Here is a 22,197-nt window from a genome sequence, read left to right on the forward strand (position 1 = left end):
CAGAAATACAGACATGTCCTATGGAGACTGTCAGGAAATGGATTGGAAATAATTTCAAAATAATTCCATGATAAAGAAAAGAGACAGGAATAGAACCCTTAATCTTCTGAATGAAATCTATTATGGAAAAACTGTGTAGGAGATACTCCTATGCTTCATCTCATGGCCTGGCCTGGCCAATATTAATTTAGCCAGGAAGGCCAATCAAAAATTATACAGCTTTGTTTTTTATTCAGTCTTCACAAATGTAATTATTATGCTTTTTATGGCAATACTCACAAAGGGAATAAATGATTTTTTTAAAAAATGAAATGATACATCCTACTCAGATGTGATTTGTTCAGAAGATTTACATGAGAGACAATATTAGGATCACACTGGATGTTACCAATAAGATACATAGTAATAATAAAAAAAGTGATTATGATCATTCTTGATGCAAAAAAAGCCTCTGAGAGTGAGAATGGATTTCAGGATTTATTCCTGAAATTTTGAAAAAGATGACTTGTCGCCCATTTATTTCCCACATGGATACAGAGTGTAAATAGTAAATGGATCTCTATAACACCAGTGCATCATACTGAAGGACGAAAGACAAGGGTTGGCCCATCTCCTCTTATTTCTATTGGCATTAGAGCCATTCATGCTGAAAACATGTCTAGGAAATAATATCTCAGGGGTTAAATTAGCAAATAAAAATTACACATTTAAAATGCATGCTGTTCCTGTACTCAGTTACCCAACTAGAACTGGGTAGTATTAATGAAATATCTGGACTGCTGTATATACAGCAATATAGGTTTGCTTCACATAAACATATTGACATGGAATTTAATAGAGAAAGCAAAGCAATACCGAATCTTGTAACAGGGCTTAACAAAAAGAACAAGAAAAAAAAATGAAATAGTTAGAAATCCACCTGTCAAAAAATAATAAGGATTTATTTAGAAATAATTATTGCTAAAAATTTGTTGTGGGTTGGAAGAATTGCAGCTGTAAAAAATGAATATTTTACCAAGACTTTACTTTGTTTTCCAAATGATTCCAATACATATTCAAAATAAATTTTTAAGCGACTGGCAGACAAGTAATGAACTACACATAATCCAACAAAACCCTAAGGATTAAATTCAGATTTGACAGATTTGGAAGAATGTGGAGATTGGGCAGCTCCAAATTTTTGATTTTATTATTATGCTGACTGCTTAATATGGAGTACATAGTAGATTTACCTTATGCTCTAGCTACTTCTTTTAAGGCTTTCAGTTCACAATGATTCAATTCACCTGACTTGTTTCAGTGTCTTCAAATCAAAAGGATAGAATTAAAATAGTTGCAGAAACACACACATGCTTGGTGTGTGTGGGGGGGAGTAGGAGTAATGTTATTCCAGGCCCGATTGCTAAAATATATATTTCATTATTTAAAAATTGTCTGAAACGTAAAGAGCAGGTAGCAAAGTTGAACAGTTTGGGGAAATGATTCGTACCAGAATAAAACAAATCTTAAGAGTTCAGTTCTCATTTCAACTTGTAATATTTTTATTAAAATTTACTAAATCATACATCCCCTAAAACACACTAAATTATCTTTGTATATGTTAACTGGTGTAGGGATACCATATATTGTTTATTGGAAGGGATCTTTAGCCCCCTCTATAAAAGAATGGCTAATTTTGTTGGGGACTACACCATGGCATTCAAATTTGAAACCATTTTTAGATTATACCTTAATACCACACCTAAAGTGGGCATTTCTCTATGAATGAGATCTACATTTTTATTTTAAAGTATTTCTATATTAGATCAGAAATTTTACGGACATGGATAGAATTTACTGTAGTTCATAATTTTATTCTGTGGCAAATACTTACTCTGCTCTCCACAGTTGCAGCTATTCATGCTTTTTTATAGCTTAATAGCAATTTTCAAGTTTTTCAAACCATATAATATATTCAGTTATTCACAATCAATTAATGATATCTTGTAAAAATTTAACCTCTGTGATGTCTGTAAACCTCTTGTTTATTCATATGCATTTTAGTTTTTCACATGCATTTTAGTCTTTTATTCATGTTTTATTCCTATTTTATTAGTGTGTGTGTGTGTAGGCGCACACACCACACACACACATACTCCACAATATGCCCCAGTAAGAGAGATTGATTGTATTCCCTCCCCTATCCCTTTGCTTTCTTACCTTTGCCTTGGCAAGCTGATGAGTGGCTGTTTATGACACCTCTTACTGAGGCTAAAGAGCTTATGAACAATTTTCTGTGCCTTAAGGAATAGTTGTTTCATGCTGGATTCCAGTTGCTCATAGCGATGCTGGAAATTTGAATCCATTGTCCACAAGTGCATAATGGCAGATGTGTTGAGGAAATAATTCATGGGCAGCCTTTTCATAAAGAACTTGAATTCATCTGCAAAATGGCAAAATGTAGTATTTTTTAAAAAAGTTATACTTCCAAGAGATCATTGGATCATTTGTGCAGCCAAAATGAACAAACAACAACAACAACTCCAATTTATGCACATTTTTATCCCTTTCATTTGTCACTATCACGGATGGCAGATGATGCATCAGGAAATATGATACTGTTAATTTTGTCTGTATTAAGCTTTAATGTGGCATGAATCTAACAGATGTACAAGAGTCAAATTTTCACTGTTGCAGATCTGATATACTGAAAATTAGCTTATTGCCAGAATCTCTCAAGTTATTTTAATTAAACTTGTAATCCCATGTATATTTACATTTGGTAATACATAGGCAGAAAAATCAGGAAGCTTTTCTTTGGAGGAAAAAATTGCCAAACTCTAATTTCGATGCATCACAGCAGTTGAGTAAGAAGTGGGTGGAGTGGGGAGTGGTATTAGGTCCATACAATATGCATTCTTAATGTTCAAGGACTGTTAAATTTACTGTATTCTAACAAAATGCACATAAATTCTTGGAATAATGTTATAAATTTTGAGAAAAAGAGGAAGGTTTTTTTGTTGTTGTTGTTTTACTTTTCAATTAAAGCATGGATGAAAATGTTTCTTTGGCTGAAAGAGGGTTTCATGAAGTTCCTCCTTTAATGAATCCATCTAACAATTTCAAAAGTAACAGGAACAATTTGAAGTATTGCTTCCAATTTTTCAATTAACTGCCATAGTTATAAATACTCATCTGGGTTTTGACAGATAAAGTGGAAGTTATTTACAGACTGAGAACAAGAGCTTTTATACTTCCTCTTTCTCTCAATACAAGTAAAGCAGAAGTGATTCGGGCTTGAAATGCATATAGTCTCATACTAACAAGCCATGAGGTTTTTGTTATGCGCAAACAGAGCCATTGCAGGATGTTTGCTCCGTGCTTCTTTCTGAACTCTTAAGTCTACAATCCTCTTTAGAAAAACCTGTGTTTAAATTATTTGAACAGCAGAAGATTGCATGCAGCAGAGATGCCAGAATGAGTCACTCTAGGGAGCAAACTGTGTGCAGTGCTGAATTTTTTGAGAAAAGTGAGCAGGAGGAAGCAATTGTTAACAATCATTTCAATGAGATGCCACTAAAAATGAAAAAAAAAAAAAAAACCCAACAACTGGCCCATCACTCAAGCACACAATGTAGTGAGACCTGAGCTGCACTAGACATAAACTATAATTTAAGCAATATAATTCCCATTTGGTCTAGAAATATTGGAAGTAGATATTTTCTAGTTAGAAGAATTTACTTAATACAGGTAAAATGGGAAAGGTTGTCTTGTGTTTAACAATTGATAGTAAATTCAGCTCTCTGTAGAATATATTTTACATTGCCCCAGCAAAAAAATAAGCATTTTAAAGACTGCCTAGGCAGCATGTTAAATGGCCTTTATTTGTCAGTTATGACAACACTTAGAATGCTCCAGTGACATTTTTCTGCCTTATTATTGTAGCTTCTTGCTGATTACACACAATGTACATGAATAACTGATGAATAAACACAGAGAGAGAGAAAAGAAAAGAAAAAAACCAATCCATTGTAATTTTTAGTTTTCTCCGCACACTTTCTCTCAGGGCATCAAAGGGCACTGAATGTTAAACTTTATACAATGAAGTGCACTAAAGTGTAGCACATATGTTCCCATTCAGGAATCCAGCCAGTTATTAATGACCTGACACAAGTTACATAATATTTTTTCCCCTTTTCTCTCTTTTTCCTTTCCTTCTTTTTTCAGAGATCCGTTAAGAAAATGCTTCTTATGTAGCTCTTCAAGTCCTTACGTTTCTGCAAATATCATCTAAATGCCTACTGTTTTTCAGTAATGCCATTTTGGCTTGAATTCTTTCTGCAATCATTTCCAGCATGCTGTTAGACGAGAATGATAAGGCTGAAGGGGAAAATATAACTTAATTTATAATCCTCCAAGGTCCGCTACTGGTTCGCTGTGCGTGCACATGTGCGGTGCATCCAAATGTGCACTTTGTATGCACATGCCCAGTGTGTGCCAAATGTGTGCTTTGCACGCATGTGCACTGTAGGCACTAATGCGCAGCACTGAAAAACAAGGCTTAAGAAGCCTTTTCCAAGATAAGTAGAACAGCGAGGGGAGAACAGCTGTGCCGTGCAATTTAGATTCACTAGAATCCTTAGTATCTGCTTTCGTACCTCTCTAGATTTATCTAAGGCATGTGTGCAGGGATGAAATGCTACCGGTTCGGACCGATTCAGGGAAACTGATAGTAATAAAAGCTTTCTAGTGAATATAAATCATGCAGCACAGCTGATCGTTGGAAATACCGGTTTGCCCAAACCGGTAGCTTTTATTACTATCACAGACATTCCTTTATCTTTCCGATTTTTAACATATGTGAAACTTGGTCAGTTCTTTTGCATTGAACGAGATAGATCAGAAAAATAGTTGTTAAACAGTCCAAAACATTAAGACTAAAGGCATTTAGAATAAAATATTATTAAAGAAACAAGGAAGCAACTAGATTTATTGGATCTAAAATTTACAAGAGAGAAAATTTTATTAAAGAGAAATATTTTTTTTAAAAGCAGTAAGTTAGATAAATGGTTGACTCGCCAACTAATTAAGGAGTAGGACAACAACACTACTCTATTTGGGATGGAGCCAAGCATGTTTTTACAAGAAATGAAATGATGGATCAATTTGTTTATTATATATTAAACAGGCATTTGATTTAGAAAAGTCTGAAGCATATCTGAATAATATATTATTTACAAAATTTACAGACAACCAAGAAGAATTATTACATCAGCCTATGATCCAAGACAATACTAAAGAGGCACTGAAAAAAACCCCTAAAATTGAAGCTGAAGGATCAGATGGCAATTCTGCAATACACTAAAAGAGTTTTCAAGATATTCTGGTTAAACTTTTACTTTGACTACTGAATGAAATTCCAAGATTCCAAGAATTCTCTCTGTCATGGAAAGAAGCCTTTATCTATTTGATTTACTGTATAAAGAGGGAAAAGATCCAACATACCTAGAGTCATATAGTCCCATTTCTTTACTGACTATAGATCAGTTTCTCATGGCAATACTTGCACAGGGAATAATTGTTTTTTAATCTGAATGATATATTATGATCAAACTGCATTCATTTTGAAGAGATATAAGAGAAAACATTTGACACGTAGTGAATATAATCAATAAGATATATCAAAACAACAATAAAGTGGCTGAACTTTCTCGGTGCAGAAAAAGACTTTGAGATTTTCAAATGGACCTCTACACTTGCAGTTTTGAAAAGAGGTAAGTTTTAACTCATTTCTTTTTTAAAAACATTAACAGATTTTTAAAGAACAAAAAGCCAAAATAATAGCAAACAGTTCTAACAGAATAACAAAGTTGGAAGAGATTTTGGAGGTCTTCCGCCCTGCCCAAGAAGGAAGCCTTACACCATTTCACTGGTTGTCCAATCTCTTCTTAAAAACCTCCAATGTTGGAGCACCCACAACTTCTGGAGGCAAGTTGTTCCACTGATTAATTCTTCTCATTGTCAGAAAATTTCTCCTTAGTTCTAGGTTGGTTCTCTCCTTGATTAGTTTCTATCCATTGCATCTTGTCCTGCCTTCAGGTGTTTTGGATAATAGGTTGGCCCTGTCTTCTTTGTGGCAGCCCGTTAGATATTGGAACACTGCTATTATATCACCCAAGTATTTCTTTTATTAAGTTAGACATAGCCAAACCCTGCAATCATCCCCCATATGTTTTATCTTCCAGTTCCCACATCATCTTTGTTGCTCTTCTCTGCACTCTTTCTAGAACCTTGACCAGGGGTGGGTTGCTCCTGGTTCAGACCGGTTCGCAAGAACCGGTAGTAAAACCAGTGGGAGTCTCTGCCCACCGACCCTGACATCATCAGGAAGCTCTTGCACATGTGCAGAAGCGCGAGTGCGGAGCCCCGTTGCGAACTGGTAGTAAAGGTAAGTACAACCCACCCCTGATCTCAACCACTTTTTTATATTGTGGCAAACAAAACTGGATGCAATATTCCATGTGTGGTTTTACCAGGGCACTATAAAGTAGTATTAACACTTCACATGATCTTGATTCTATCCCTCTATTAATACAGCGTAGGATTGCATTGGCTTTTTTGGCAGCTGCAGCACACTGCTGGCTCGTATTTCAATGATCTTTCACTAGGACTCCAATATCCCTCTTGCAGTTATTACTGTTGAGCCAGGTATCACTTATTCTATACCTGTCTGACTGGTTTTTCTTGTCTAAATGTAGAACCTTACTTTACTTTACACTGAATTTCATTTTGTTAGATAGGGCTCAGTGTTCAAGCCTATCAAGATCCTTTTGTATCTTGAGCCTGTCTTCTGAAATACATTCCTGCTGGCAAATTTGATGAGTTCCCCTTCTATCCCCTCATCTAAGTCATTGATGAAGATATTGAAGAGTACTAGGCCTAAGACAGAGCCTGGGGTACTGTCTGCTTCCTCTCTCTTTACTTTTAGTGTCATTGGGATCATCAGAACTGGAAATACATCGAGAAAATTAAATTTCAGGGTGACTTCCAGTGAGCACCATGGCAAACTGACATCCTGCTGGCAGAAAGACTATATATACAAAGTGAATGATGCTGGCTTAGTGAAATGTCTTCAGAGAAAGAAGAGATCATGGAAATAATCCATGTGATTTTGGGCAGCTACTCTTCATGATTAGACCACAGGAACTGTGGAGCTTATAAATTGAGAGGTTTTGAGTTAAGAATGCTATCAAACCCATACCTCAAATTTTGACTAGCAGACAAAGAGAAGCAATATACCTGCATCTAATAACAGGATTCAATACTTCTGCAAAATATGATTAATATATTTTAGGAATTTACTTGACTAAAAATAATAAGGATTTAGTTATAAATAATTATTACACAGCTAGAAAATTATAAAAACAAAAATTTCAAGATATAAACAAAAATAATCTTATGATGGTTAGGAAGCCATCAAAATAAGCATTTTACCAAGCTTTAATATTCTTTTCCCAGTAGATTATATGTTATTGTACTTGTAGGCCAGTTACTTCTAAAGAAGAAACAGGATTCTAGACAGCTTGTATCTCTGAATGTACAACAAAAGAAACAAACAAGTTATGAAAGGTAATGTCATAATAAGTGTTGCATTAAATATCTGGCATAAATAAGGGGGAAATAAACTCCAAATTTGCCCCTCTTCTTTTTTTAATAAAGGTTTATTTGTATGAAGAGGGAAGCAGAAAGTGATCTGATCAATGGAGAGACAGCAATTAATTAATAAGATGAAGACCAAAAAACCCCCAACCTTTTAAGATTCTTATTCAGATAGAGGATCTTTATTATGGCAACTGACCAACAAATTAAACAGTTACCCTCATAAAAGAATAAAAGAACAGATTACAAGAAGCAATGTCATAAAAAGAGAAAATGTGAACATCATCTGGACAAAAACAGCAAAATACCCAAATTCTCAAATGATTCTAAAACTTAGGAAGAGTGTGATTTCTACAGTGCAGTGGGTACAGGAACAGAGTCTAGCCAATAGATATAGTGACAAATAATTATTAAAACACTTTAACTGTAAAAGTCCGACCTACAAAATATTGAGCTATTAAGTGAATGTTCAGTATATTTGTATGAGTTTATGTGCATGTGTATGTACAGGAATAAAATTGTATATTGGTCAGCAATAAAGTAAACATAGCACAATTAGTAAAACCTAGATGCAATGAAAGAGATTTAAGGAACAGGGTGAAACTATGCATTAATAAAATCAGAGAAATTATTAAGAGTAGTTTCTGTATGAGGCAAAGGCAGCTGTTTGTGTTGGATTCTGATGTGATAGCAAATAACAAATAAGATTGTCCTCAGGATAAAATGGACTTCTATTGATGGGTGCATAGGGATGTAATGTAACTTTTAAGGGCATCAAAGGAACACATAGGCTAGTGTTAGGCTAGGCTAATATATCTCCAGAGCACAGGGACAAAAATCACTGTGCAAAAGGAGGATGGTTATATCTTTCCTTAATATTGCCGAGGGCAAGACATTAAAGCAGACTGATCAAAAAGCTGTTTTGTGTGATGGGCAGATGATGCTGACTAAGTAATTTGGTTGCAGGAATAAATCATTTGCTATTAATTTTGAGGGCCTTATGTACTCTGATCTACCTGAAAACACCCCCTGCCAGATTGCAGCTCTTGTTTTAGAAGCCCCAAAGGTTTGCAAGACCATACTGTCAGAAATCAGTCTGATCCTAACTTTCCAAGAGGAGGAAGAATATCAGAAAGGATCCTGGTAACCAGAAAATTACTGGAAGAGAGAAACTTAAGCCGGAAAATATATATATTACACACATACATACACACACATACACAATTTTGAGTGGTTCAGAGAACCAGTAGTAAAAATTCTGTTCTCTACTTCCCAAGTCCCAGCTGATTGGGAGGAAATGGGGAATTTGCAGTAACCTTCCCCTGGAGTGGGGTGGGAATGGATATTTTACAGTATTCTTCCCCTGCCACACCCACCAAGCCATGCCACGTCCACCAAGCCACACCCACAGAACTGGTAGTAAACCCACCACTTATCTATATATATATCTAAATCTATATCATCTCTCTATCTATCCAAAATCAAAGCAAATCATGGGTATATCTACCCATGACCCTCTATGCTTTTACTGAAAACTAATAATTCCACTCCAGAGGTTTTAAGGACTACTGTGTGTACATATGTATCAGATAGATGGTGAAATTCAGCCGGTTCTATCCGGATCATGTGATCCGGTAGTGCTGGTGGTGGGAGGCTCCGCCCACCTGCCTGGACATCATCACATCCCATTTTCGACCCTCTGGGTGTGTGCAGAAGGCTCTGCACCTCCGTGGAAGAGGTGCGCGCACTCACATTTGTGAACCAGATGTGAAGGTTCTACCCCTGATATGTATGTATTCATCATTCCTTCCTTCCTTCCTTCCTTCCTTCCTTCCTTCCTTCCTTCCTTCCTTCCTTCCTTCCTTCCTTCCTTCCTTTATGGTGTAAGTTGTATCAATGTGATTTTTGCCTCAGAAACCCATACAGTTTATATTTTCTTGAGTATTTGTGGTTAATAAAGAGAGTCAGCTTACTCTGGTGGTTAAGGCACAAAGCTATAAACTGGGAGACCATAAGTTCTAGTTTTGCCTTACCAATAAAAGTCAGCTTGACCCCGTTATTCTCTCTCAGCCCAATTCACTTCACAGGGTTATTGTAAGGAAAATAGGAGGAAGGATGATATGTTTATGTTAGATATGTAACATATGTTAGATATGTTTACCGCCTTGAGTTATTTATAACAATAATAACAATAACAACAACAACAACAATAATAAGCTTCCTGTAATAACACCAGTGGAACTGCATAAAACTGCGCTACTTGGAACATCATACATCTTAAGAAGGTACTTGGTTGATAGGATGCTGGCAGCAACCCATATCAACCCATATCAACCATTAGCATCAGTCAATGGTATTTGTGATGCATTTTTGAATGTTCAGTTGACTGAGTTTCATATTAAAGATAGTAATAATAATAATAATAATAAAATAATAATAATAATGATGATGATGATGGCTGGAGATAGGTAGATAGATAGATAGGATAGACAGATAGATAATAGATGGATGGATGGATGGATGGATGGATGGATGGATGGATGGATAGATGGGATGGGATGGAATTACTACATGGAGCTAAAACTAAAAGAAGTCCAGGGTCAGTTTTGTTCAATGTCCAGGAAACATCATCGAGAATTGATACTTTTTCATTTTTTTCTCAATAAAACATGTATATAAGATATATTTTTCAGCACAAATATCAACCAGAACATATTCCCAAGAATATCTGGCAGTAAATAGTCTTTTCTTATTGCCTAAAAGTCTTTTCTTTTTAAAGCTGAAACTGTATATCCTGTTCTTGCATTTCCTATTTTCCAGGCTTTGACTAGAAATCCCTCAAGCCAAATGTAACCCAAGTAAGGCAGCCAAGTCAAATCTTTATGAATATTCTTGTTTTGGTAAAGGCAAAAGCATTGGGACTAATCCATAGCTGGCAGGCGCAAGGATATGATTTGGGGACTGTATTTTGGCCTTCCTATCATAAGCTTGCAGAGTTGCTCTTCCCTGACTAAAGCAGGATTTATTCCTTCCTTTTTTTAACAATGTCTGTAATTGCAACTGGAGAAATAATGGTTACAGAAATCAAGTACTAGTCTTACTGGGAATTTAAATTCCTAAACCCAGAGCTACTGAAACTTTAACTGCAACAAAAACAGCTTTTCTTTTCTAAGAGGACTAGACCAAACGTTTTCAAATTTAGTCAAATTTAGTCTTCATATATATATATTTTATATGCAGAGATTTAGAAATAAATATGAAGAGATCTAAGAAGTGCAGATTTCCATACTCCCAAAAGTATATGAGAAAGGCAAAATACAATATAATAAAAAAGGTTGCGTTTTTGCTTTCCGCTGAGATTTGTTGCATTATTGAATTCACCAAATGATATCTGATATACATTTTAAAAACAATGCAAAGGTATCTGCTGAGATGGGCTTACATCTCTCTCTCTCTCTCTCTCTCTCTCTCTCTCTCTCTCTGTGTGTGTCTGTGTGTGTGTGTGTGTGTGTGTGTGTGAGAGAGAGAGAGAGAGAGAGAGAATGCTGTACTGTATATAAATGAAACCGCACATTACTTTTTAATTTTATAAATTAAATTTAAGGATGTGGGCAACACTCCATCAAATGATTACATACACATACAATAATTCTATTTATTAATAGCAATTTTCAGAATGCATTTTTAAAAAATTATTAGTTAATGTTGCACTACAAAAGTCGACTTGAGTTCATTAGGTTGTGCCCCAAAGGGAAAATTGACAGAAGTGACTTTATGTTACATAAACCTAAAAGGGTGTGATTAAATACCAAATCTTAAGTAATCACTATTGACAGGAAGAAGCAGAATTAAAGTGAGAAACTAGATTATGATTATGTTACATGGTAAACAAACACATTTACTTATTCGACTTGATTTATACAGCTACCCATGTCACAACAGGGACTCTGAGCAGCAAAACAACCTCAACAAAAGATCTCTTCTAAAACTGCTAAAAGATCTATGTGGAAAGATGATGATTTTCATTGTGATAAAAATTGGTGAGAATTCCACACATTCTTGTTCCGGTTTGGGGGTGGCAGACTCTGGCCTTGTTAAGATTTTAGGTTTGTTGGCTGAAGACTCAGCAGCCCAGGTTCCAGACCTGAGCCCCATGTAATAGTGTGAGCTTTCATCCTTGGCCCAGCTCCTGCCAACCTTTGAAAGCATGCAAATTGAATAGATAAATAGGTACCACTTTGGTGGGAAGATAACTGCACTCTGTGATGTCATGCTGGCATAATATGATGACATTATCTGGGAGAAGTTTGATCCTGTGGCTCCCGAGGATGTGGACAGGGTTCTGGGTAGGATTAGTGCCGCCACATGTTTATTGGACTCGTGTCCCTCCTGGTTCGTACTGGCCTCCCGGGAGGTTACACGAGGCTGGCTCCAGGGGATTATAAGTGCTTCTCTGAGTGAGGGTGCCTTTCCCACTGCCTTGAAAGAGGCGGTGGTGAGGCCCCTCCTCAAGAAGCCTTCCCTGGACCCAGCTGAATTAGCCAACTACCGTCTGGTCTCCAACCTTCGTTTTGTGGCGAAGGTTGTTGAGAGTGTGGTGGCAAGACAACTGCCCGGGCACCTGGATGAAGCTATCTATCTGGACCTGTACCAGTCGGGCTTCAGGCAGGAGTACAGCACAGAAACGGCAATGGTCGCATTGGTGGATGATCTCTGGAGGGCTCGGGACAGGGATTGCTCCTCTGTCCTGGTCCTGTTAGATCTCTCAGCGACTTTTGATACCATCAACCATGGTATCATGCTGCAGTGGTTGAGGGGGATAGGAATAGGGGGCACCGTTTTGCGGTGGTTCTCCTCCTTCCTCTCTGACCTCTCGCAGTTCGTGTTGACAGGGGGGCAGAGGTCGACTTCGAGGCGCCTTGCATGGGGAGTGCCACAGGGGTCGGTCCTCTCGCCCCTTCTGTTCAACATTTATGTGAAGCCGCTGGGTGAGATCATCCGTGGTTTTGGGGTGAGAGTTCACCTGTATGCTGATGATACTCAGCTGTACATCTCCACCCCAGACCACCCCAATGATGCCCTTGATGTGATGTCTCGCTGCCTGGAGGCTGTGCGGGTCTGGATGGGGAGAAATAGGCTCAGACTCAACCCCTCCAAGACTGAGTGGCTGTGGTTACCGGCATCGCAATATAGTCAGCTGGTGTCATCGCTGACGATTGGGGGTGAGTCTTTACTCCCCACAGAGAGGGCTCGCAATCTGGGCATCCTCCTGGACGCACGGCTGTCTTTAGAAGAACATATGACGGCCGTGGCCAAGGGGGCTTTTTATAAGGTTCGCCTGATTCGCCAGTTGCAGCCCTTTCTGGATCGTTACACCTTGCACACAGTCACTCACACCCTTGTCACTTCCCGACTGGACTACTGTAATGCTCTCTACATGGGGCTCCCCTTGAAAAGCATCCAGAGGCTCCAACTGGTCCAGAATGCGGCCGCGTGGGTGGTTATGGGTGCAACTCGTTGTGGCCACGTGATACCCTCCTGCGCGAGCTGCACTGGCTCCCAGTGGTCTTCCGAGTGCAATTCAAGGTGTTGGTTACCACCTTTAAAGCGCTCCATGGCATTGGACCTGGATACCTTCGAGACCGTCTTTTGCCACCAGTAACCTCCCACTGGCCAGTCCGCTCCCACAGAGAGGGTCTCCTCAGGGTGCCATCCAGCCAAATTATGTTGGTTGGTGACACCCAGGGGGAGGGCCTTCTCTGTGGGAGCCCCTGCCCTTTGGAATGAACTGCCCCCAGAAATTTGTAAGATCTCTGATCTCCGTGTATTTCGCTGTGCCCTCAAAACCTTTTTGTTCCGCCAGGCCGGGCTATAAATGTAAAGATTTTAATTGGTTTTTAAATATGGGATTTTAAATTTGGAGGTTTTATAATTGAGCCTATTATTTCATAATTTTAATTATTTTTAAATTTTGTCTGTCTTTGTGCTTTTAATCAGACTGTATACAGCCCTGAGTCCTTCGGGAGAAGGGCGGTATAGAAATAAAATAAAATAAAATAAATAAATAAAATAAATAAATAAATAAATAAATAAATAAATAAATAAATAAATAAATAAATAAAATAAAATAAAATAAAATAAAATAAAATAAAATAAAATAAAATAAAATAAAATAAAATAAAATAAATGACCATGGAAATGTCTTCGGACAGCGCTGATTCAATGGTCTTGAAAATACCATCCCCTATAGTTGGCAATGACTAGAGAAATAAAAATCCACAGGACTCCTGTTTCAGTTTAGCCGGAATATCCCACTTTAACCTATATGTATTGTAGCTTAAACATGAAACATTATTACTTTTCTGTAATTTACATGGCATGATTTAAGAAAAAAATCATTTTTGTGGAGGAGAGGAATGTCATTTATAGCCATTCTTCTTATGCTTGCCTAATGTGATAAGGTTATCCTGTCAATTCACAATCCTTTATACCTTTTATACACTGGTGTAATTGAGAGAACCTTTTTTTCCCCCATCATTGATACTATAAGATAACTGTTCATCAGATTTTATTTCACAATGAAATTATAATGAAAACTAAAGAGATGCAATAAAGAATAGAATATACACGAGCAGGACCCTGTTAGACACAACAATTTTTTAAATCTTGTCTACTTTATTACAGTGTCATTGCGATAATGAAGCATAACACTCCACAATTTGTGTGACTTTCAGAAGCAGGTTTGCCAGGTGTGGTGCTAGCAGGTGGCATCTAATGTTTTTGGTACTGAAAATGAGGTGATTAGATTATAGAACATGGATGAGTTTTGCCTTCAAATCGAAGATACTTAAATATTAGCTTGATGAAGGAATTACAAATTTCACACCTGTTCACTTCCATAAAATAGAAACACCTCCATGGGATGTCAGGGGGATTGAAATAATCATCCAAAAAGTGATGGTTTTGTGATATTTTTAATTGTTTACATTTCTTGTGAACACACAAAAGAAATAATTACTGGAAGGCAAATTAACAATCCCCTAAGAAAATAGGGAAAAAACAAGAAGATTATGATTTCAGATGATGTATTTGTTCTTCCCTCCTTTGATCCAGGAAAAAAATGGCATGAATGATTCCTCTTAGTGATTAAAAGGTGTCTTGAGAACTACTGAATCTTCCCTAGATCTCTCAAGAGGAACTTTTGAAATTAGACCACAAAGAAAACTTGCTGTGCATAGGAATAAGAAGTTGCTCCTTAGTGAATCAAATGATCTGTTCTGCTCAGAATGTCATGGAACATAATAAACAAACCATAAAAATGATTGAACAAGAACAAGAGCAGAAATGTTTTCTACCTTCCAGTCCCTTGTGCCCAACTCTGGTGCCAATTTTATGGATACATGGTCAGCCTGGTTTCCAACTGGTGATGCTGAATGCCAGGTGGATCTATAATGAAACTGCTGTAATCTGTGAATGTATTTTGGATAAAGCATAAAGATATAAGTGTGTGTGTATGTATATATGTATATGTATGTATGTATGTATGTATGTATGTATGTATGTATGTAAATCTAATTTTTTTACCACCAGTTCTGTGGGCGTGGCTTGGTAGGCATGATGTGGCTTGGTGGGTGTGGCAGGGGAAGGATACTGCAAAATCTCCATTCCCACCCCACTCCAGGGGGAACGATATTGCAAAATCTCCATTCCCACCCCACTCTGGGGCCAGTCAGAGGTGGTATTTGCTGGTGCTCCAAACTACTCAAAATTTTCACTACAGGTTCTCTGAACTGCTCAAAATTTCTGCTACCGGTTCTCCAGAACCTGTCAGAACCTGCTATCTCAGTTTTTTAGATTTTACTTTAATATCACAAATATCCATGTTTTAGTCACCTTGCATGTGGACTACTGCGCTGTGCTCTATGTGTGATTGTCCTTGAAGACTGCTAGGAAACTGCAACTGATCCAGAATGCCGCATCTCAAGAAATAGTTGGCATGCCTCAATACATCCAGTGCAGTTTCAGGTGCAATTCAAGATGCTAGTTACAACCCATGAGTTCTTCATGGCATGGGACATGTCTCTAGTACATCTGGCTGCCTAAATTCCAATAGAGTGAATATTTTAATCCCATCTTCTAAAATAGTATCATTTGAAGCTGTGCTTTCTGTTGAATCATCTACCTCCGAAGTATTATCTCTATTAGGTTGTATAGTCTGCTGTCTTTTAAACAGGTTTTGAAGACTTCCCCCCCCCCACAGGAATCAGAATAGAGGAGCATGTACTGTTAATGTCTTAGATTTGTTGGTCCCTAAGTCCCTAACAACTGTTGTTGTTTTTAAATCTGTGTTATTGCATTGGGCTTTTTTTTTTAAATTTGATTTATATGCCGCCCTTCTCCAGAGACTCAGGGCGGCTTACAGTGCATTAAGCAACAGTGTGTTAAGCTTGTTTTTAACTTGTACAACTTCTGGAGCCATTATGTATTAACTATCTATCTATGCATCCATGCATCCATCCATCCGCCCACCTGCCCTTCCTTCCTTCCATCCATCCATCCATCCATCCATCCATCCATCCATCCATCCATCCATCCATCCACTTATCTACCTACCTACTTACCTACCTACCTGATTTGTTTGCTGCCTGTCTCACTTCGAGGTGACTCCGAGTTATGAAGTATATATTTGATTTTTAGATAAATATTTAGGAGAGTAATTCCTACCATTAATCTCAAACTCCTGTCGGTTTACTGAGCAGATCAAAAGAAATGAAAATAATATTTCTCAACCATGAAAATGTAAAGATTGGCTTTCATATGGTGTTCCTTGAGGAAGATCAATCCGAGACTCACTAAACAGTGTTTTAACAGAGAATTATTTTCTGTACCTATGTAAATTGTTATAGATTCCTGGAACCCTCTTTTTCTATTCTATTTTTTTCACAGCTATTATATCTAACAATAAAGAGGCAGAGAGAATCTTCCGAAGGTTCAAAAAGTAATTATAGGACTCTTCACACTATATCATTTCCATTCCCCAATCCCTCATGAAGCAGAGGGAAGCTGGCTTGTGATTGTCATCGCTTTGGCTCATCTCAAAATGCTAAAAAAAAAAATAAAAAAAAAATCCAGGGGATTCCCTTTCAGTGTTTACCCTCCAGATGATTTACACTGGCTGTTATGAAAGTGCGAAAATAGTCAACCAAACAGTGTACAGCTTCCTTATCTAGTGCAATTCATGGACCAACTAAAATCTTGTCACTCCATGTAAAATTGAAATAAAGTGCAACTCATTCCACAGCCATGCTGTTTTCAGTATATATTCTGTCTGGTCATATGGGAAGGAAGAGAGGTTGAAAAGAAGGAAGCTATTTCAGAAGTACTTATGATGGGAAACAAGCTACGAGTCCTTATTCTAAAAGTTCCTGACAACTGTAATAGTACAACAATATCATGCCAGCATTCTGCAGTCGGATGGCTTCTTCAATAGCTATAACTGGTGCTTGCAAGTTGAACACAGACAAGAATAGAGGGGATGGGGATATAATATGTTTGTATAATATGTACAGGTGGGTAGAGGTTATAGTACATTGAAGCTTAGAGAGGAAAGAAAGGACTGTCAGAAATGCAGGGAACAAGAAATAGAATAAAATAAGCAGTCCTAACAATGGAGAACAAAATGCCCAGCTCAGCAGAACAACAGTGTTAAAAGAGGCAGGGGAGGGAGAGAAGGATGGTGGGAGGGAGATGGAGTGAGCGAGAGCACTCAGGTTTTAAATGGTTTTAAATAAATTACTGCCAAACCAAAATAAGTTGATGTAGCTCTCCAAACCAGGGAATGTTAGCTTTTTCGAACTTTTCCAAACCTTCATGCATCTTATGGTTAGCAAAAAGACAGCAGAACAAAAATAAAAATGTGACTACTGAATTTCCTATAAGATTCCCTTAAAAGCATTTTTATTAAACTTCCAATCTTAGAATCTTATTCTAAAATGCTTGGAAATATCAAAATCATCCTTGTGCCCCGAGTAATATGAAGGCTTTAATGAAAAAAAGTCTGATAAAATCCAAATGGGCTATAAAAAGTCAGAGGAATGTAGAAACTCTTCTATATCTAAATCCTTAGATAGCACATTCCATCAATGGTTGTAACAAATTGTCTTTCCTAGAAGACCTTCCTTTGAATTTTCTTTATTGCCTTAAATCTCATCAACTTAGTCAAGTGGTTTTCAGCAAGAGAGCATTAATAATTCAGTCTATGTTAAGAAGTGAAAATATATGGGAAGGAAGGAAGGAAGGAAGGAAGGAAGGAAGGAAGGAAGGAAGGAAGGAAGGATATGGCCATAAAAATACAGATTACTAGCTGGATACATTAATGCAGATTCACAGAATTAAGTATGGGATTCAAAACAGTATTTTTTATGTTTGGTACTAAGTTTTAGAAGACCTTCCCAATACCTACATTAATCTGACTGAAAGTCAAATTTGCAGAAAGATGAATGGCAGGACAGCCATCAGATTTAAATTAAATGTTGCATAAGGTAAAAAGTGGAGCTGGGAGAGAGCATGGAAAGTCAATGTCAACTCAGTTTATATACTGTGTGTGTGTGTGTGTTTGTGTGTGTGTGTGTGTGCGCGTGTGTATACACACACACACACACACACACACACACACACACACGGGAGCTCACTCCATCCCACAGTGCTAGGCTCAAACAGGTGGGAGTGCAGACTACTTCTGATCCAGCTTCATTAAGTGGTTGCGCCACTACAATCCCAACAAAAATAATGAAAAATGCTTTTAATATATACCTGACTTTAAAGAAAAGCCACAAAAGAAAAATGGTAAAAATGGAAATACACACTCATATGCTACCTTCATTTAGCAGTTTTTTTTTTTTAAAAAAATGAAATTCTCCACATAGAGAGAAGCATCCTGCTGTTTATGTTCATTGGTATATCTTCTTGAAATAGAAACATCCCTATAACTTTTCCAGAGCTGCTTGTTGAATCCTTCAAAAATACAGTACCTTTCCTGATACATTTCTGCTACAGGTATTGAGATAATGTATTTCTTAGATCCAACTAAATAAATGTAAGAGATCAGTGTGTCTTTTTGCAGGTTGCCACATTTGAACAACAGGATACCTTAGGTCAGGGGTGTCAAACTCAAGGTCCACGGGCCACAGCTGGCCCACACGGTGCTTAAATCTGGCTAAGGGGCCAGCCTGGAAATAGCAAAGGACCAGCCCGCAGTACCTCTGGCAGCCGAAATGGGGCACAGGGGGGCTGCACATGGTCCCCCCCATGCCCCATTTTGGCCGGAGGATGCTGCAGGGAGGCCATCCAGGCTGAAAACAGATTGGCTGGATTGTCCTTCCATTTTGGCTGGAAGGGTGCTGCAGGAGGCATCAGTTCCTTCTCCCCATCCTGGCCGGCCCATGGAGGAGAACTATGCTGATCCGGCCCTCGAAGAAATCCAGTTTGGCACCCCTGCCTTAGGATCTCTCACTGAAGAATATTATTTGATACTAGTAGAACAATTTAGTATTAAGGAGATATAGAGCCAGTTAAGAGACTTGGCCACCGTCTACAGGATGCCCATGATAGCAATCTACAGTTAATCCTATCTCAAAAGTTGTGCTGCAATTTCTCTTTAGAAATGAAAAAAAAAAAGTATATTTAAAATGTGAGTATTTTAACAATGTTACAGTGGGGTTTTCTTATTGAGAATTCCAATCACTTGATGCTATTACCCTTTGCTAACTTCCATTGCCTTTAGGATTCCACTCCCACTGTGATGGTTTATTCTAAGGAGATTGTTATTTTATTTTGCAGAGGGATCTCCAAGTATAGGTTTTTTTAAAAAAATTTTTTTGAAAAGCTCATGGCTTCCTCAAATTTGCTGACATTTCTGTCTTGCATAGGTGCTGCTGTTTGTCTACCTGAGCAGTGGCATTAAAAAAAACCAACAACCTAATATTCAAATGTATAGAACTTAGATGTACGGAGAAAGGATATTAAATGTGACAATTTTCAAATACCTGAGAGTGTTTTTATCAAGTAGCATTTGGATGAAATGGCTTACTCCCACTCCACACTCTATTGTTCCTTTATTATTATTAGTTCCTTTCTAGAAAATTAAGAGCTTTAATTCATCCACATTCCTTGAGATGCTAATGAGGCATGCTAATTTAGGGTGAGCAGCATCAGTGTGGATTTTGATCAAACAGCTGTTAATTTTGCAAGGGAAGTTACTAAATCCGAAGGCTACAAGATATGGCTGTGTGTAGAAGATAACAATAAGAAGCAAGCAGATGGATCTGTGCAAACATTCTAAAAGAGCTCCGATTTCAGTTCACTGAAGTGGGAAAGAATAATTTGCATTTTTCAAAGGAATAGGGAAGACAGGGATTTAATTATACTAGAAAATGAGTTCCTGGTGAGAATGGGAGAAAGAAGGCCAAACTAATTTGAAATTTATTATCTGGCTTTTTCAGAGTTGCTTGTTGATTTCCATTTTTGTTATGCATATAGGTATGAGTGATCAATGTTTGAAGAAATAGCTTGTGTTTCCAATGTACAATGTATATGTATATGCACAATGTATTTGGTTTTTTCCTCTCTTCCCTTTAGAAGCCCAAATGCATCACATTTGGTATGCATTTGAAATTTCTTACTACCTGTAACTAATATTATAAATCTTAGCTGCATTTTCTACCTTTTAGTTTAACTTCAAATACCCTCACAAGCAAGCAGTTCAAACCTCTGGAAAGGGAAGTCACTATTTTTCCCCCCTTGGCAATGGATTAGATGACAAGGAAAACAATGGAGAGTGTTGCCCCCACACTTTTTTTTTTCTTTTAATACATTCATTCATGATTTTGCTCTGCCCGTGTGTGACATCAGGGGAGGGAGGGAGGGAGGGAGGGAGGGAGGGAGGAAGGAAGGAAGGAAGGAAGGAAGGAAGGAAGGAAGGAAGGAGGAAATTTTATCTTTCTTCACTAGAGCACAATTCACAAAATCAAGGATTTGTTATGTATTTTCGGGCTTATACACAAACAAATATGTGGTTCATGGTTATTATCTGCCACCCTCTCAATAGTCAGCACCAATTCAAGCAAAACTATGCAAGCCAGACAGTCTGGCAGAATATGTGAGGAAGATCTTGTGGTACAGCAATACCCATATCAGTGCTATTTTTGGAAAGTGCTCCTTCCAAAAGATGGCCTTTCATGTTATTGCTCAAATCATAACCAGGACTTAAACATTCCTTACAGATCCATCCATCCATCCATCCATCCATCCATCCATCCATCCATCTCTAGAACTTGATAGAAAAATAAAGCAAAGTAAATCACATAAAAAATCAATAGAGTTCCAGCATCATACATAGTTTTCCACAGTGGCCCTGATCCTTATCAACCAATTTTAAACTGTATTTTTATTTCATTTTTCAGAAATCTGATGTAACATATTACATCTAGGAAAAATACATAATATAGAATTTCACATTATTTAATTTCAGGATATATATCTCCAAAACATGTACGTAGATAAGACTTACCAAATTTGGAACCATCTAGATAAATTCAGTTACAATTCTCATCATCTCCAAAAAAGGTGGTCATTGGCTTATTGATTGGGGATGATGGAATTGTAATCTATTTCATCTAGTTGGTATGTGCATTAGAAAGACTAGTTGGTATGTGCATGAGAAAGATTTAAATTCCTCTCATTTATGCAAGAGATATCACCTGAGGAACACTTAATCTTCCTGTTCTAAATATTTGAGAACTTTCTTACACATTTCTTTAGAAACCCACATATACAATAACAAATCACAAAACACAGATCTCCTCAGTGTAATTGATCTAACAAAATCTCTCTTGTTCTGCCAACTTCCCTTTGAATCCTTGATGAGAGTGCAAAACAGGCTATGGAAAGCTTGATTTCAAAATATATCTCATAATCATAAAGGTCACAATAGCCGAATGCAATTAAGCTTTCATGATATTTAAAGGTTTGCTCCCCTCAAGATACTAGTCTGAAAAGGGCAAAATGGCAATAGCAGGTAGAGACCTCCTTCAGGAGATAACTGGTATGGGCGAGTCAGTCATAAGTGATAACTGAAGAAAGTTAAATCCTCATATGGATCTTTGCTGCCATCAGACTGTATTTCTACAAGGTGTTCAAATCTGTCTTTACTTCATTTTGATAGGATTCTAATAGTGGAATCACTTTTCTTTTTATAGGTAAAAAGATCATCAAAACAACTGTGGCATCCTGGTAAAAAGTGAATATGGGATGAAAGCCATTTCATGCTAAATTGGAAATGGTGTCGGTTGGAGTTTCCTGCAAATTTCTAACTGACCCTATGATACAAAACCCATCTCAATTGTGCAGGAATTATGGACATATTAATAAGTAATCTGCTTCTTCAGAAGATTATTTTGAAACCAGTTAGGAGTATGAACACAGGTACACACAAACACATACACATTCCCTAATGCACAGAGCTTTTATAGAGAACTCCTCAAAACTTTCTGCTAACTATCT

The 22,197-nt window shown here is 37.5% G+C and overlaps 1 protein-coding gene across 2 annotated transcripts in view; it reads right to left on the reverse strand.

Moving 5' to 3' along the window:
* Nucleotides 1-22,197, reverse strand: part of BRINP3 (BMP/retinoic acid inducible neural specific 3) — a 266,574-nt gene that overhangs the window by 44,999 nt on the left and 199,378 nt on the right. For both annotated transcript variants that reach the window (XM_070939292.1, XM_070939293.1), the window contains one exon: nt 2,200-2,422. In XM_070939292.1, coding sequence (XP_070795393.1) covers nt 2,200-2,422 — 223 coding nt within the window. The remainder of the gene's footprint in view (nt 1-2,199; nt 2,423-22,197) is intronic.

Source organism: Pituophis catenifer, unplaced genomic scaffold, assembly GCF_029215685.1.
Source record: "Pituophis catenifer annectens isolate HBS135680 unplaced genomic scaffold, rPitCat1.0.hap2 SCAF_3, whole genome shotgun sequence".
Taxonomy (NCBI): domain Eukaryota; kingdom Metazoa; phylum Chordata; class Lepidosauria; order Squamata; family Colubridae; genus Pituophis; species Pituophis catenifer.